Source organism: Anas acuta, chromosome 5, assembly GCF_963932015.1.
Source record: "Anas acuta chromosome 5, bAnaAcu1.1, whole genome shotgun sequence".
In the NCBI taxonomy this organism is placed as follows: Eukaryota; Metazoa; Chordata; class Aves; order Anseriformes; family Anatidae; genus Anas; species Anas acuta.
This window is the reverse complement of record NC_088983.1, coordinates 62,815,816-62,831,270: the sequence shown is the minus strand read 5'-3', so window position 1 is coordinate 62,831,270 and position 15,455 is coordinate 62,815,816. Positions and strand designations below refer to the sequence as shown.

General features: G+C 42.0%; 1 protein-coding gene across 4 annotated transcripts in view; it reads right to left on the bottom strand.

The window, feature by feature from the left end:
• Window positions 1-15,455, bottom strand: part of SWAP70 (switching B cell complex subunit SWAP70) — a 36,024-nt gene that overhangs the window by 6,689 nt on the left and 13,880 nt on the right. For all 4 annotated transcript variants that reach the window (XM_068685302.1, XM_068685301.1, XM_068685303.1 and 1 more), the window contains 5 exons: window positions 8,289-8,516; window positions 6,097-6,243; window positions 5,715-5,823; window positions 4,270-4,451; window positions 566-673 (listed from right to left, as the gene is read on the bottom strand). In XM_068685302.1, the coding sequence (XP_068541403.1) occupies window positions 566-673; window positions 4,270-4,451; window positions 5,715-5,823; window positions 6,097-6,243; window positions 8,289-8,516 (774 nt within the window). The remainder of the gene's footprint in view (window positions 1-565; window positions 674-4,269; window positions 4,452-5,714; window positions 5,824-6,096; window positions 6,244-8,288; window positions 8,517-15,455) is intronic.

Genomic DNA, 15,455 nt, shown 5'->3' with positions numbered 1-15,455 from the left:
AGAGCCTATTATACCTGACAAAACCCTTGAAGATCAAAAATTAGTTGTTTTATAAATCCTTGGCATGATAACAGCGTTTTAAAGCTGCAGTTTTTCTTTAATTAATTTTGCATGTGTATAAATACAAAAGAACAAACAGTATATTTAAAAAAAAAAAAGAACAGTTTGGGGAATATAATCAACTCAGAAAATTCCTAAAATACACTATAATTATATCTTTGTTCATTTTGTATATTCATATAACACATTCCAGTCTCACGTTCTTCATCCCTGAAAACTGCAACGATAACTTCAGTCTGTGTTTTATCCTATAAACAGTTCATTCTATTCATGATTTTTCCAATAATATTTAAGTTCTGAATGCTATACAAGTTGTAGGCAGGGTGTTTCAATTCTTTTTTCACTACTAAATACATCTTATGTCTCTAGTAAATGTAATGCAGACTGCACTCAACTTCCTGCAAATTCTGCTGAAACCTTTCAGTGATTGCCTATGAGGGAAGTCATTGCTGGAAGCACTGCTCGCTATGTGGAATTATAGCAAAAAGCCATGTGCACTACTCACCATTTTTTCTCTCTCCAGCTCCAGACTGAAGCGATCTTGTAATTCAACTTGAGTCTGAAGTCTTTTCTTTTCCTCCTCTGCAGCACGTGCAGCTGCTGCTTCCAGTTGCTGGAATAGAAAAAAGGATCAAGAAAAGAAGGAAAAAACAATTTGTAAAAACTAAGCCTCTGGAAGAAATTGAATTTAATTATTTTTATTAAAAAAAAAAAAAAAAGGAAGAAGCTTTCAAAAGTATTACAGTGCCAACTGTTGTTTTTAAAAAAAAAAAAAAAAAAACTCTCTGAGGTTACTGTCAATCTCCAAATATAATTTTCAGTCTTATTGCAAGACAATTTTCAATTTACAAATGAAAAATCGATTATCAGATTTCCTCCACACTTCGAGTTCTACTTTGGAAAACCAATAGAAATGACTGTATTTACTTCTCTATCTCATACAGGATAAAAAATTGTTATTGCTATAGAAAACCACATTCCAGGCAGGACTGCACAAAAGTTACAACAACAGTGAGAACATGACAGCATGTATAGTGTTCATACAGAAACAGAAGTGAGACATACTAAATTGCCATGGGAATGCAGAAGTGCCACAAAGGTTGGCTATAATAAAGCAATTGTGCTATCGTGAATCACATTCCTTCAACATCCCCTAAATTGCCATGTAAGGTAAATGACATTATAGTCAGTAATTACCATTTGAACACTAGGGGGGAAAAATACCCTCAAAACTACAGACATGTAAACAGCTGCTGCTTGCATCTTGATTTTACAAATAAAGAGATAGCCATTGTGTTTTTTCCTTTCATCTAGGCTTCAATAGTGTGTATGTTTAGAATGCTTAGAAGGTTAGAAATGTACAAGTAGCAGTCAAAACATTAACAGTACTGAAAACAAAATAATTCTTTCACAGATTTTTCCAGAGATCAGATTCTTTACAGAAAACAAGCACCCTTTTGTAACGTGCCAGGCTGGTGAATTTGCTTCCACAGCCCCTCAGTAAGACAGGAACACCCATCCTTTTTCAGTATTTGGGAAGGTCCAACACTTAAGTCATTTTCCTCTCGCACAGCCTATGTGAACTAATCAGAGACCTAAATAACTAAAACTACCAAGCCAAAACTCAAAGGAATTCCTTTAAGTGCTAATCCTATTCTAGCCTAAAATAGATGGGGAGAAGGGAAGAAGGCTCCTAGTTTCTCTTTTTAAGCCACAGAACATAGTACAGAAATGTTCTCCTTTGAAAGGCTAAAAATTACGCTACAAGTCTTTTAGAAGTCTCATTGCTCTTCTGTAATCGGTAGCATATAATTGTGGTCAAACTTCAGATGCTATTTAAGTGAAATTTCCTTTCAATTTCCTTCCCCACCTTCAAATTAAATAAACATTGCCAATACTGAGCTGAGATGGCAAATGACCCCTCACGGTCACCGGCAAGAGTGAGTGCTAGGCTTTTGCCAGCCAGTTCAACAAGAAAATACACATTTGTCCACTCTTATCTTTTATCAGCAGTTTCCTGTTCAGTTCACGTCTGAGCACATCAGCTGCTGGCTGGTAAGGTTATCTGGCTATCGTGACAACTAGGGAAAAGTTGCAACATGTGAGAACTGGTGGGGGTAGGGGGTGTCAACAAGAACACCTCATTGCAGGAGGAGTTCGCACAGTCTCTGAGATCTATTCAAGACTCCGAATTGAAAGAGTACACAAGGCTTGTGCATGCTCTCTTGGTACGAAAAACTTACCTTTCAGTCTATTCAGCATGCATAGCTCAAAATTCCGTTTAAAGATATGAAAAAACAACTATTTTAGACAAAGGAGCATGTTCTTCTGAAATTTTTAAGTGCAGGAGCTATCAAGATAAAAGCCAGTCTTGGGCTGCACTTTGGCAGCTGCTGTGCAAGGGCTGGCTCTCAGCCATCAGGAGCAAATTGAACTTTACAGAACAACAGTTTCCTGAACCATTTACAGAGCCTTTTCCTTGAAGATTACTTTTTCAAAAACAAAAACAAAACAACAACATCAACAAAAATTAATCAGTCTGAATTCTTCCTGCATAGCAGCTCCCCAGTAATCATGTCAGAGACTAAATTATCTTCCTCCCTGTAGTTTACCTGTTGGGATTTCAGCAACACTCCCTGGCACCTGTCAACATCCTACTGCTCCTTTGGGGTTGCTCTCATGTCATCTTCCCCACTTTCTCTCCATGAAGTGGACTCAACACAGAAAGTCATCCTTATGATTTCTGCTAACAGGCATTATTACCAGTAACTTGTAGGTAAACTCAGGCTACCCTTTAAAGCATATTTTGCATTATGAATCTTACACACATGGTAGAATATAGGTGCTAAAATGAAATTAAAAAGTGTTTTCCCTACTGTCAAACCAAAGATACATTTTGGGTGATTTGCATTTGCTTTCTAGACTCACCGCCTTTAACACACTCTCACAATATTTGTGAGTGTTTCTTCTTGTTTTTTTTTTTTCACTTTTTTCTTCAAATAAACTAGTGTTTTAGCTAGCGTTTTTCATTTAGGAAAAACTTTAGCACTGAGGCAGATTTGTCCTAAATGGGAATGGAAAAAAAAAAAAAAAAGAATTTAGGACGATAGTGAGCAAGACTCTGGAGTAAGCACAGAGCATAGATGGGGACTGCTCTAGCAGCCACGATGTTAGGCAGCAATGAGGAATTCGATGGCACTCAAGGCTATTTCAGTACACGCTCCTCATTACAAGGTATCACAGCAATAGAAGGTAGAAAGTACATCTGAATAATGAAGTCTGTGTGAAGAACTATTACAGAGGCACCTCTTGTTCCAACATACAAAGATCCATCAGCAAGTTCAATTACTTGCTACTACTTTTTAACAGTTACTACTGTTAGAGTGTGCAGCAGCAGCAAAGGCACCTTTGGTCATTAGATGTGGGATAAAACCTATCTCCATGTATGAGGAAATTAATTTATTGAGAGAGTCTTCTGCTAATACTCAGAATTTTCTAGTGCAGTTTTCAGGTCTCTAGAAGTCAATTTAATGTTCACAAGGAACATACATTTAAAGGGTTTATAAATGGTTGGTATGTTTCTCAGCTCTACAAATCCCTCCCTAACTACTATAATAAAATTATGCCAATACATACTCACAAAAATCAATGTGCATCTTTGGATTCTCTGTAAATTCAATTTATATCTCTGAAAACTACGTCTGTCTGAAGAGACTCCTCCACACAGTTCAGACAACAACTCTGAAAAACTACCTAAGAAAATCTTAATGGAAAGCCCCAATTTTGGCAGACATTCCCAACAGGAGGGGGAAAAGAAAAAAAAAAAGAATCAACAAAACAATAATGAGTAACTGACACGACTAGATTCTCGAGTCTTGGACCCCACCCACAGCACAGTTGCAGTTGTCCTTCACAGCAGCTTCACAAGACCTTCCTAGGTACAGGCCTGGGCCACGTGAGTTAACCCCAAGGCCACTTGTCAGACCTTAGAAGCTGAAACAACCAGTGCTTAAGCCTTTATGGCAAGCTGACCCAGCAGACCTATTTACTTAGGAGCTCAAGTTGATATAAGCTCAACTCCTCTGCAGGAGCTTGCTTCGTGCATCTGAACACCTGAACAGGAAACAGATGCCAAATATACTTCAAGAAGCCCATCTCAACCACAGAGACTGAGCCTAAAGCGTGAAGGCCAGCAGCTTGTACTCCCACCTTTCTCACGGTCTCTAGTTCCTTCTGCTTGTTCTCGTTGGCTGTTTGCAGTTCTTTCATCTGTCGCTCCAGCTCTTCTTGCTCAGCTAACAGCTTCTGGCGCAGTTCTTTCCGTTTCTGGCGTGCTTCTTTGTGAGGCGGAGGGCTCCCTGCTCTCAGCAGGCTCACGGTGGTCTGTATGGCTGGAAGGGATCATGCAAGGCAAAGGGGGAGGAACTGTAAGAGAACCCCGGTGAAGGAAGATGCTAAACTTTCTGGACTGCCTAGGCAAATGAATACCTGTGTTGTTTTTTTGGTTTGTTTTTAATGTTTTTTAAACCAGAAATAACTTGTTGACTCTCCTAATTCTCACCAGGCTAGCTGTCAACAGAAACCACTAGTAAAAGACACTTAGTTTTCAATAGTCTGTGTGCCACAAGGTCAGGTAATCCCGATGCATTCTGCCAATTCCAATATTGATTTCTAACAAGCAGTGGATATACAAATCATTTGTATGCCTAGCTATGCAAAAACAACTTCAGGATTTCCCACTCCCTAGATTTGGTGACTCTAATCAATAAATAGATTATGTCATCAAAGATATAGTTGCACCTATTTTCTTATAACCAACCTTAAACCCTTTTTATTCTGTTATTCACAAGAAAAACATTCTCCCAGTTTAAAAACTTCTCATTTACTTATATTCAAGTAAGGAAATACACACAGAGCAAAGCTGAGGAGTAGTCAATGCTTTATCTGCCACTGCTGTGAAAAAATATCTCCATTTGGGAAGTTTGGAATCAAGTAATTCTTCGTACATCAGACTTTGGTGCAATTAAATACGTGCTTCAGGTAAAAAGGGCACTGTGAATGGAAGCACACAGCTCCAAGTATTAAAATGCTGTACATATTTCAATGGTCTTGGCAACAGTGGCTTCGCAAAGGCTTCTGCCTCACCCTGCAAAAGATGCATGTAACCATCATTCAGCATATCACCTGGGCAGGTCTCACAGACGGAGTTACTCCTTTGTGGAAACAGAAAGGGAAGCCCCAGTTACAGCCTTGTCCTCAGTTCATCAAACCACACTACCTCAAGCAAAACTGTAAAATTAAAGCCAATTTATGACGCTGAAGCGAACAAGCTTTCCCTTTCTCCCCACACTAACAATTTTCTATGTACTCCCTGCCCTTTCCCACATGCACAGCCATACAGAAAAAGCAAACAGTAATAGCAGTTGCATTTTGGTAGTTGGCTGCTGACATTGAGGCACCTGATTGAAAGAAGCCGATCCCCACTACGTGGATCATTAGTCCTTCCTGAATCACCAGCTCCTTACAGATCACTTCTCACGTGCACAAAATGGAAATACCAAAAATCCCAAGACTGAGAATTTTAGGTTTGAGTAAAGCACCTCTGTAAGACTCCAGCTTACTTTGACAGGACTTTAAAATTTTTGGAACCTTACCTTGAATCCACTCCTGCTTCTTCTTTTTATCAGAGGCACTGATCTCGAAGCTTTTATCAAGACACTTTATGAGAAAAAGGCATTTCTTTCCATCTTTGTCAGGCAACGCCTAGAATGGATAACAGGATTGTTGTCACAAACTTTAAATTTAAAGTTGTATTCTCGAGCCCTATTTCTGCAGTTCCCTCTTACATATCTACAAATTCCACTATTAATAATGTTTATCAAAAGAGTGGGTATGGACTGTTTCATATGAAGTAAAAAACATTCTGTTAATTAAAGCTCTCAGGAGGTCCACCATGCTCACAAAAAAGAATAAATTCCTATCTTTAGAGACAGTCATGGTTGGTTGGTTCTTGTTTTTTTTTTGTTTTCTTTTTACCTCTACACAACAGTTGCCATCCAGTATGATGTCTCCCTTCTTGTCCTTTAAATCTTCACTTACATAGTAGGAAATAATATTGGGTTTTAGTACAAACCACCGTTCTGTCCAATTTTTCCTTTTGTGACCTTTTTTCAACATATAACCCTGGAAAGGAAAAAAAAAAAAAAAAGAGAGAACCAAGTTGTACCTTGATTTACATGACATCAAGGTATTGACTCACAGTATTTTACTTTTACAGAAAGTTGATTCGGTCACCTTTTAGGAAAAGAGAAACACTTGTAAGCAAGTCCTGAATCTTGCTATTAGAAAGTTTTTCAAAAGAAGGAAGAGAAGGCCACACTTTGTCACTGAGCTTTGAATACTGAATATTAACTTACCTAAAATATAAGCACTGCTACTAAGTGCAGGTGTACTAGTTACCCTTTTATACTTTACCCTGTATAGTGATGGCAATTCCAAAGCCATCTCCTGGAAAAGACTCCTAACTTCACAAGATGTTTCAGTTTCAGCAGGAATTGGACCACCTATATTGATGAAACTATGAAAAAACTATACAGAAAGCACTGTACCCAAAATATGTCAGGTTAGGAGGATGGAAAAGTTGCAAAGGAGACCACAAACATTTTTCTCTAATGTCTATTAGCTATAGCAATTTTGGAGATAAGCAAACAAATGTGCTCTGACAAAACCAAAGGTGTCTTTCTTTATAGGCCTGGGGGAAAGAATCAGAACAGTTGGAGGAGCTGTTTGTGTTTAAAAAAAACAAAACCAGAGACACAGAAAACAAAAACCTTTCCTCAACACACATGGCTCGGCTGTGCTCTGCTCTTCCAGCTTGCTAAGTGTGGCCAGAGCCAAGGCCGTGCCTATTCCCTTGATATTCCACCTCCTTGCTCTAGGACAGGAATGCACAAAACAGCTTCGCCTCCTCTGTACTTGGGTCCGAGGTCTGGGTGGTCGCAAGGGCGTGTGAAGGACTCCCACAGCTTCACTCTTGCACACCCTGCACACTCAAAGTCATAATCCATTTTTTCCCCCTTGCTTACATACTGAGACAATCTTCTTTCAAAGCCAAGCCACGCTGATATTTCCCCTATGCAATTTCTGCAGAATCTGCATCTATTATTTCTGCGCATCAGCTTCATTTCTGACAGTTTCAGGAGGTATTTTCAAACCAGCATTCACGAGGGACGCTTATTTCAGGAAACTAAAATATGACGGATTTAGTTATGACTGCTACCGTCCACAGTCACACAAAAACCAGGGGGGATAGGGAGAGACAATGCCCTTTTAAAACCAGAAAGCAATCCAATTTCCTTACAATTTTCAAGTGGAAGGACTGATATGACACAGGTTATTTTATTTACATGGTATTGTGCAACAGGATGACTTCATTTTGCACTCAACTGTGTGTGTGAGCCCACCCCAGCCCTCACCTCCAATAGGCAACCAGGTCTCAACAAAAATAGACCTCTGCATTGTTCTGTGGATATTCTGAAGGAATTTCCTGTTCCAAGACCTTCTGATGATTTCTTCAGAACACTGCCAAGAAAGCTTTTTTTTCCTCCTCTCCTTTCCAAGAAGCCAAGAAATCATAGACAAATAAAAACATCTTATCAGGTAAAAGTCATTTTTAAATAGCTAAGTAGGCTCTGCTGTGACCACACAGAGATATTTGTATTTCCCATGAAAGAAATACAGTTTTGAAGCCATTACTATGCTGATAATCTTGCCACTGGAAACCTGGAGAAACCAGAGACTGACAGGAGCTTGCTATGAATGTAAAGGCCAGCATGAGTTTTTCTGTTTGAGTACAATATATATTTTTCGAAGATTGAAGAGTTGTCACAAAAATAAGAATTGACAGTGCGTGGCAGCTGTTCTGTCAGCTCGCAAGGAATTCATGCTATGGTGTAAGGTTGTATTTCAAGACAGAGCACACTTCCTTTCTAAAAGCAACTTCTCCCAACAAGCAACTCATTTACCATACTGCAACAATGACAGCACTCTGAAAAGCTGCAGTTTCTCCAGTAGAAGTAAAGCCATATTAAAGAACCCTTACAAAGAATTTATCTGGTTTCTCCCTGCTCTTTATCCATCAGGCAAAGAAATGCCAGTACAAGTTTAACATTTTGTAATGATGCAGGAACTTGTTCCATCTTAAAACATTGGTTCTCAGTGGTTCTTACCTGTTTGAGTACATCTAATATGAGCTCATTGAAGACCTCGTTAATTGCCATTGACACTGTCTGTCGGTCCATCCCTTTGCTGAACTGCCCGCTTCCGATGAGATCAATCAGCTCCCACGCAGAAAGACCCTCCCGGCTGGTGTTGAGAGCAATCTTATAGTGGTCAAACTGCTCCTGCTGCCAGCCTGCTCCCATTGCTTCAGTGATTTTTTTAAGTAAGTATTCGATCTGTACAGAAATATACACAGAAATTAATCATTTTCAGCAGACATGAAAATCAAGCGTTTCAGAGCTACAAACTAAGCTTCTTCTAGAGACTCTCCCTTACAGCCAGGTTCCTACGTTCACATTCAGGCCTCGGAATGTGCACAGCTTAATTAGCAAAGATTTTATGTTCCTGTAGCCTTCTGTCACAGCTGAACTTTTGACTGCCAAACCCAGCTGCAGCTACCCTCTTCATGGCAAACAAAGAACCGAACCTGTGAGCCTCCGGCAGCGTTCAGCTGCCCACAGAACCCACGGGACCTTCCCTGCAGCCCCTTCTGAGCCATGACCACAAAAGGGTGAGAAAGCAGGAAGTTTCAAGAAGCGTTTGTGGGAAATAAAAAGCAAACAAATTGCAAACAATAACAGTAAAGTGACAGTCTGGACAAGATGCCAAATGAAAAACCACCAGTCTGTGACCGCATCTCTTAGTCTTCACCTGGCTCCTCTTCTCCAGCCGCTCCGCCACTGGACATAACGTTGGCATAGGTGCCAAGAGAAGCAAAAGAATGGATTTTTCACCTCTGCTTTTACTGTTTCCAAAATGAACTCTCTTTCCGCCTTTAATCTTTCATCATTCTGTACACATTACCACAGGGCAATACCTCTAATAACACTGCTCAAACAAATGCAAGAATGTAGAAGACGGGAAGACAGTTGGGTTTCTTTTTTTTTTTTAATTCATTTTTAAACTCATCACTCTTTGCTTTTCAAGCGCCACAATATCTTTTAGCTGAGTCCATCTACAGCTTTACGCATGGGGAAAATTGCTCTTTAAACAAAATACTTAGTGAGAGCCTTTCTACAAAGGCCTCTGTACCTCAAAGTAAAAACCACACTTCGGAGTTTCTGTGAGGCCATACGATACCCATTGCAAAGCTCAACCCAGTGCTGAAGACAGCCCAAGCTAACGTCACCTCCTGCAGGTCTGGGTGACAGCTGACTGCTTCCTCACCAGCTCCTCGCATCCCTCCCAACAGAAGCCGCACGCTGCAAGGCAGAGGTGGGGAGGGAAAGCAGCAGGAGCCCTCCAGGTGCTGTCTGTGCGCACAGAAAGGAGCAGCTTGCTTCATGTGCTGTGTTTCTGAAGGTTAGGCCTGATGGACGGCCCGCTCCACTTTCAGCTCACCTATGCTAGGGATGGTTTTGGAAACACCGAGTGACTCAGGAGTCTGAAAGCCATTAGCAAAAGTGGCTCAGGTGGATGGTGTGAATGTGCCTCACTGGAAAACTGAATGCTTTCCAGGACTGGTTTTCTCACCCCTGATGTTGCTTCACCTCTGTTCCTCAGCACGGCTTGAGCACAGATGGCAATTCCTCCTAGGGCTAAGGAAAACCCCAGCCAGGAGAGCTGGGGATGTTTCAGCACGGAACAAATGACCTTTCAGCTACAGCTCAGAGCCACCTTTCAGCTGGCCCAGCAGGCTTTTGAGCACTCAGCAGTCTCTTCTGCGTAAGAGGTTTGGGAGTACAAAGAAACGCAGAAATGTTTTTCCCCTGCCACATTTCACGACAAGGGCTTGCCAAGCCTCGAGCTTTTGGTGCAGGGCACACGCTGACTGTGGCTGCTGCTTCTCCCTCTCACAGCTGGTACAGGCAAATCCCTTCTCTCCCCTCACCCCCGTGATCAAGAAGCACATAACCAGGGCACACTCATCTCACAAAGCAGTAAATTACCAAACCTGAAATTCTCCTTCTACAGATGGGTGAGGTTTCACTACTATTTCAGCTCAGTAGCTGTTCTTAGCCTTGCAGCCCCTATTCTACCAGCACGTGGGGATTAACGCCGCCGCAGCGACACAGGGGCTACCAAAAAGCCACAGCACTGCCAGGGGGGAAAGTTCCCGTTGGCAGGACGCGCCTCTCCCTCGGAGGCACGCCCTCACAAATTGCAAAAGCAAAAAATAGCAACAGCAAAAGCTTCACAGCATGCAAGAACGGCAGCACCACGGACTTGTTTCAAAACAAACCTAAATGCTGATGAGCTGAAATGATAATCGATACAGGAATCGTTTCTTCTCATGTTAGAAATAGGTTCTGGCCCTGCGAGCAGCGTGAACTCCGAGCTGCGAGTCTGTGCTTCAGTTGAAAGGGAAGCTAAAATAACTAAGGCGTAATTAAGAAGGTGTTGTACTTGCCAAAATGCTAGATAGCAATTAAAAAAACCTTTAAAATTTATTGTTCTGATTTCACAAGCTATTACCCTGCCTTGAGGCACGCGATTCTCAAATTACTTTCTCCAAGTACTGGGACTCACTATCAGAGAAAGGAACAACAACAAAAACACCATACCTGAACAGATTTTTTTCCCACTTCTTTGCACAAACCATATGAACAATGCACATACCAAACTAATGGTCTGGAAAAGAAATAATGCAAAACTGTGCCAAACTGTTGGCTATTACATGGTATCACATAATGCACTAAACATAATGCACTCAAAATATTATTTTATGTAATTTGTGCACATTTTTATTTCAATTATTGGAACAGATTTTAGCATTTCAGTCTGCTAACCTCCCAGCTACAGGTGGCTAACATCACCAAAAATACCAAAATCCCAGTCAAGTGTGTATTTTAAAATAATGAGTTGTCTTAACTCATCTTGTATGAAAGGGACTCGTGCGTGTTACAGTCTAGTTTTTGAAATAAAACATCTCAAGCTTTATCTTCCCTCAGCTATGCACAGGGCGAACCCAGGTCTCCATGCAGATTATTTCTGGTGTACCTGCTCACCAGCAACGAGCCTTGGGGTGGGCTGGGAATACGGATCGGTGCGAGGTAAGTACAAGCAAGTAAATTGGATCTGGCAAACATGGAAGCAGACAAGAGACCATTCATTGCGTGCTCAAATGAGGAAGCTCAGAGAGCAAGTGACATTTCCCCTCCTCCACAGGGGCACGTCCACTCAGCAAATAACTGACAAACGAAGCACGCTGCCTGGCGCATAATCTGCTCTTGTGGTTAAGAAGTAGAGCGTTAAAAAGCAAATGTGAAGCAACGTTTGCTGCTGCTCTGACAGGGCCTTACCCACTGGGACAGACATAACACGGCTGGGGGTCATTTCAGAAGGACTGACACTGCACCCGCTGCTAGGAACCAACTGGCTCTGCAGAATGGAAAACTGATTGCATCCCAAAGCAACGTTTTTCAGACAGAACTTTGTCAGGAGGAAACTAAAAAGAACATAACGAGCAGAGGCTCTGGAAGGCAAGCTGTGCAACCTGCTCGATGTCTTCTTTCGGAGGACAGTTTTTCTTTTCCTATGTTTCAGTACCTATTTGTTCTTCCCTTCCAGATATTCCCGGCACTACTCGCCACAAGGAATGAAGTTCCACAGATGTTTCACATTTTTCTGATATATAAGTGCATCTCTTAGAGAATGGAAAAGGAAAAATAACATCAAGGAGGCCTTCATGCCCAGCAGAGCATGTCGGACAAGACTATTCTGGTTCATGCTATTCAAATAGGGTTTGTGACATTAATAGTGCAGATGTAAAAAAATTTAAAAAAAAATCCACACGGTACAAAATTATGTGGAAGCACATGTTACTGGGCAAGAGATGTGAAAGCAATTATATCCCATTTCACAGCCCTCATCGATTCCTTTCCCCACCCCATCATGTACTCCAATACTCTGAAGCCAAATGCTCGATTCTGCCTTTCCAACAACCACAAAATAATCCCTGTAACAGAATTCACTGAACCTCCCAGGTAACGACGACTCCGGAACAATAGTTTGTGAGAACCGTGTTCATCATCCAGTGTAAAACTTTTTTTTTTATTCAACTGAAATTAAAATTAAATAGTATAAAGTTCAACTCAAAAAACAGTGCCCAGGAAAGTCCTAAGGGCAACTTGCTGCATAACCTGAGAATTCTCTCAGCTTCCACAGCAGTCAAGGAAAAACAGGAAGAACTGATACAAGTCAAAGGTTTCCCTTTGCCCAGAGAAGCTGTGGATGCCCCATCCCTGGAGGCATTCAGGGCCAGGCTGGATGGGGCTTTGGGTAAGCTGGTGCAGTGGGAGGCCCAATCAGAAGCACCACACACAAAACTTTATTCTAGTTGCATCAGTTTTGCTTTTATTTCTGAATGGCTAAGCTTCAATTCCCAATATTTTGTTCGTTGTATCAGTTTCTGAGGATAGAATGCAAACAAGAAAGCAAAAGTGGCCACAAAAAACATTTCTGCAAAAAATTCCTCCAGAGGAATCACCACTGGACAGCTTTAGACTTCCACCTCCCAGGCTAAGAAAAAAAAAAAAAACACACAAGATTTGGATCCTCTCTGTACTAAGTGGAAGGATTAGAAATGCCATGTTAATACAGCTGGAGGATGAACAGAAGATGACTGTACAAATCCTGCTTCCTCAAGAAGTCAGGCCTAAAAAGCAAAGATAGCAAACGTACTGGGCTTACTTAAAACAAGTTATGCAAATGCTGTATTGCAACACTGCTTGCAGTGCACAAGGGCAAGTTTCACCGTTAAGGATGGCCCTGTAACAGCTAACAACATACCACAGCTCCAGGCGATACAGCATTCCCCAGACTGCAGCCACATGCTCAGAAATAAAGAAGGGGAAGTGTTTGGAAACCTTTTTGTAAAACAGAAAACATCTGGTTAAACAACACGAAAGCACACAAACAAGACTGCAACAACTAAAAGGGGAGACATAAAGAAAGCTCATAGCAGACTGGAAATATTTTTCCTCTATGCCAGCAGCTCTCTCCACATCTCTGCCTGTTAATTTTTACCTTCTTGTGGCAGAGGTAAGCCCTGTGAGAGCTGAAGCAAGCACATATTTGGATGCCTGCATTTCAGATGATCTAGTGGAAGGGACCAGCTGTGGGGCTGGAGGCAGTTCCCACCCGGGCTCTTGCCTTCTGGGCACACGAGCTGCTTGGTAAAGTGCTGCCCACTGCAACAGGACACAGTTCTGCTGTTAGCCAAGAATGATATTAATTCTGAAATCTGTCCATCAGGACTAATTTTAACTCAAGCAAATAAAATCCAGCGTTGTTCTTCTCCAGTCCAGCTGAAATACCGCCTTTGCTCAGTTTACAGAAACGTTTCACGTTGCACATACCCCAGCTTCTCACTTGAAAGGAGAGGGAGCTTCCAGCTTTGATGCCATTTCGCATTTCCTAGGGACACTTATGGATCTCTGTTCTTCCCAGCTCTCCTGCCTGCTCCCAGCTGCCAACCAGCAGCCAGCAAAAGCCACAGTGCAGTCCAAAGCTGTGAGCAGCTGAGCCTGGGGCCTTCCACAGCCCACACGGAGGGCAAAAGCTCTTGTGCCTGTGACCCAGCATCTGTTTGTAAGCACAAGGTCACACCCCGAAACCACACACCCTGACCCAGGCCCTTCCCCATGCTGGGTTTCACTAACCTTACTCCCCTCGAAGGCCCGGCTGCCATCCCACCTTCCACAGCAGGTGAGGAGCCCAGGCCAGGCGCTGCCTCTGGATTTCTGTCCAGCCTCTGCTGAGCGAGCAACTGGGGCAGCTTCTGGCCCTTGTACCACCTTGCTGCTGCTTCTAAATTTCCCCTTTGTAACTGCTTTCCTTGCTCTCAGTTTCTAAAGCTCTCCTCAGCTCGCAGCTCTGAAAACTTTCCAAAGCAGACTGTGTCCCACTCTCTGTTTGAGCAGCTGTGACAGCAGCTTCCAATTTGCTGCCTTATCAACACCTGGGCAGGGAATCGAGCCCTAATGCTTTGCAGGTGGGGGCAGCCCCTCCACTGTTAGCTTGCTGATATGAAAGGCCTAACGCAGCAGCACGAGTGCAAATGTACACAACGCTGGTATGAAGGAAAGGCAGCAGGGTCAACCTTCAGTCGAAGTAGCACAAAGAAGGTGAGATCACACTCAAGGCAGGGAGCTTTCCAGATAAGACTGCTCAGGCGAGTGCAGAAAGAGTTCATCTCATTAAAATAAGAAAATAAAATATCAGATGTGCAGACAGATCTCAAGGAGCGGGTCCTCTGAGGAGGAGGAGGATGAGAAGGCATCCTTACAGCCACATGAAGGTGTATCAACACCTTCACTGCGGGTGTAAGAAGTTCCCTCTGTCATAATCCTGCCATCCGCAAGAGGTGGCTGCAAAAAGCAGTCACCTCTCCAACCTGGAAGTATGATGCAAGTTTCCCAATTACTGTTTCCCTAAAGCCAACCAGAAACTGCAGGAAGCTGCGTGTTGCAATATTCACAGCCAACGATAAGAGAAACAAACAGGGCTGGAGGAGGGCTTGCTCCCTGGCTGAGAAGTTACAGTGACTCATGAGAGGTTTACATTTGTCTTACCCAAACATAAATACTGCAGAACAGCAAGGGTTCCATCACCCTCCCATCTGTTCTACCTACACTTGGCAAAAATCCCTTCTCAGAGCTCATTCATGCGTGATGTGGAAGTCATTTTTTAATTAAATGACAGGCAGTGCTATAACGTGGTAAAGATGTATAACCAAGTTTTTTTTTAACTTGAGAGGCATAAAAAGTAAATGGAAAGAAAAATACCTTGATTAGGTATCACTGCCTCTCTGAATACTATTGAGATCTATTCAGATGAAAATTCTCAGTATCAATAAAAAATTGCAAGTTTGTACAAAAAAGGCCTTGGAAATCTGGAGTTTAGGCGTAACATTTAAAAGAAAACAGAAATAAACAAACCAAAGACGCAAGAACTTAAAAGGCAGATATGGAAGGTCACACAGAGAAAACAATATATATAGAGATAGATATTCAGAAAGCAGTGTATATATATTTATATTTATAAAGCACCTATCAGCATATTGATAAACACTCCTAAAGTAAAACTTTGCATCTCTACTTTTGGAATTTTGAGTAAAAGAGTGAGTAAATGTGGAATCTTCCGGAAGCACAGACAACTCCAGGAGGGCCGAC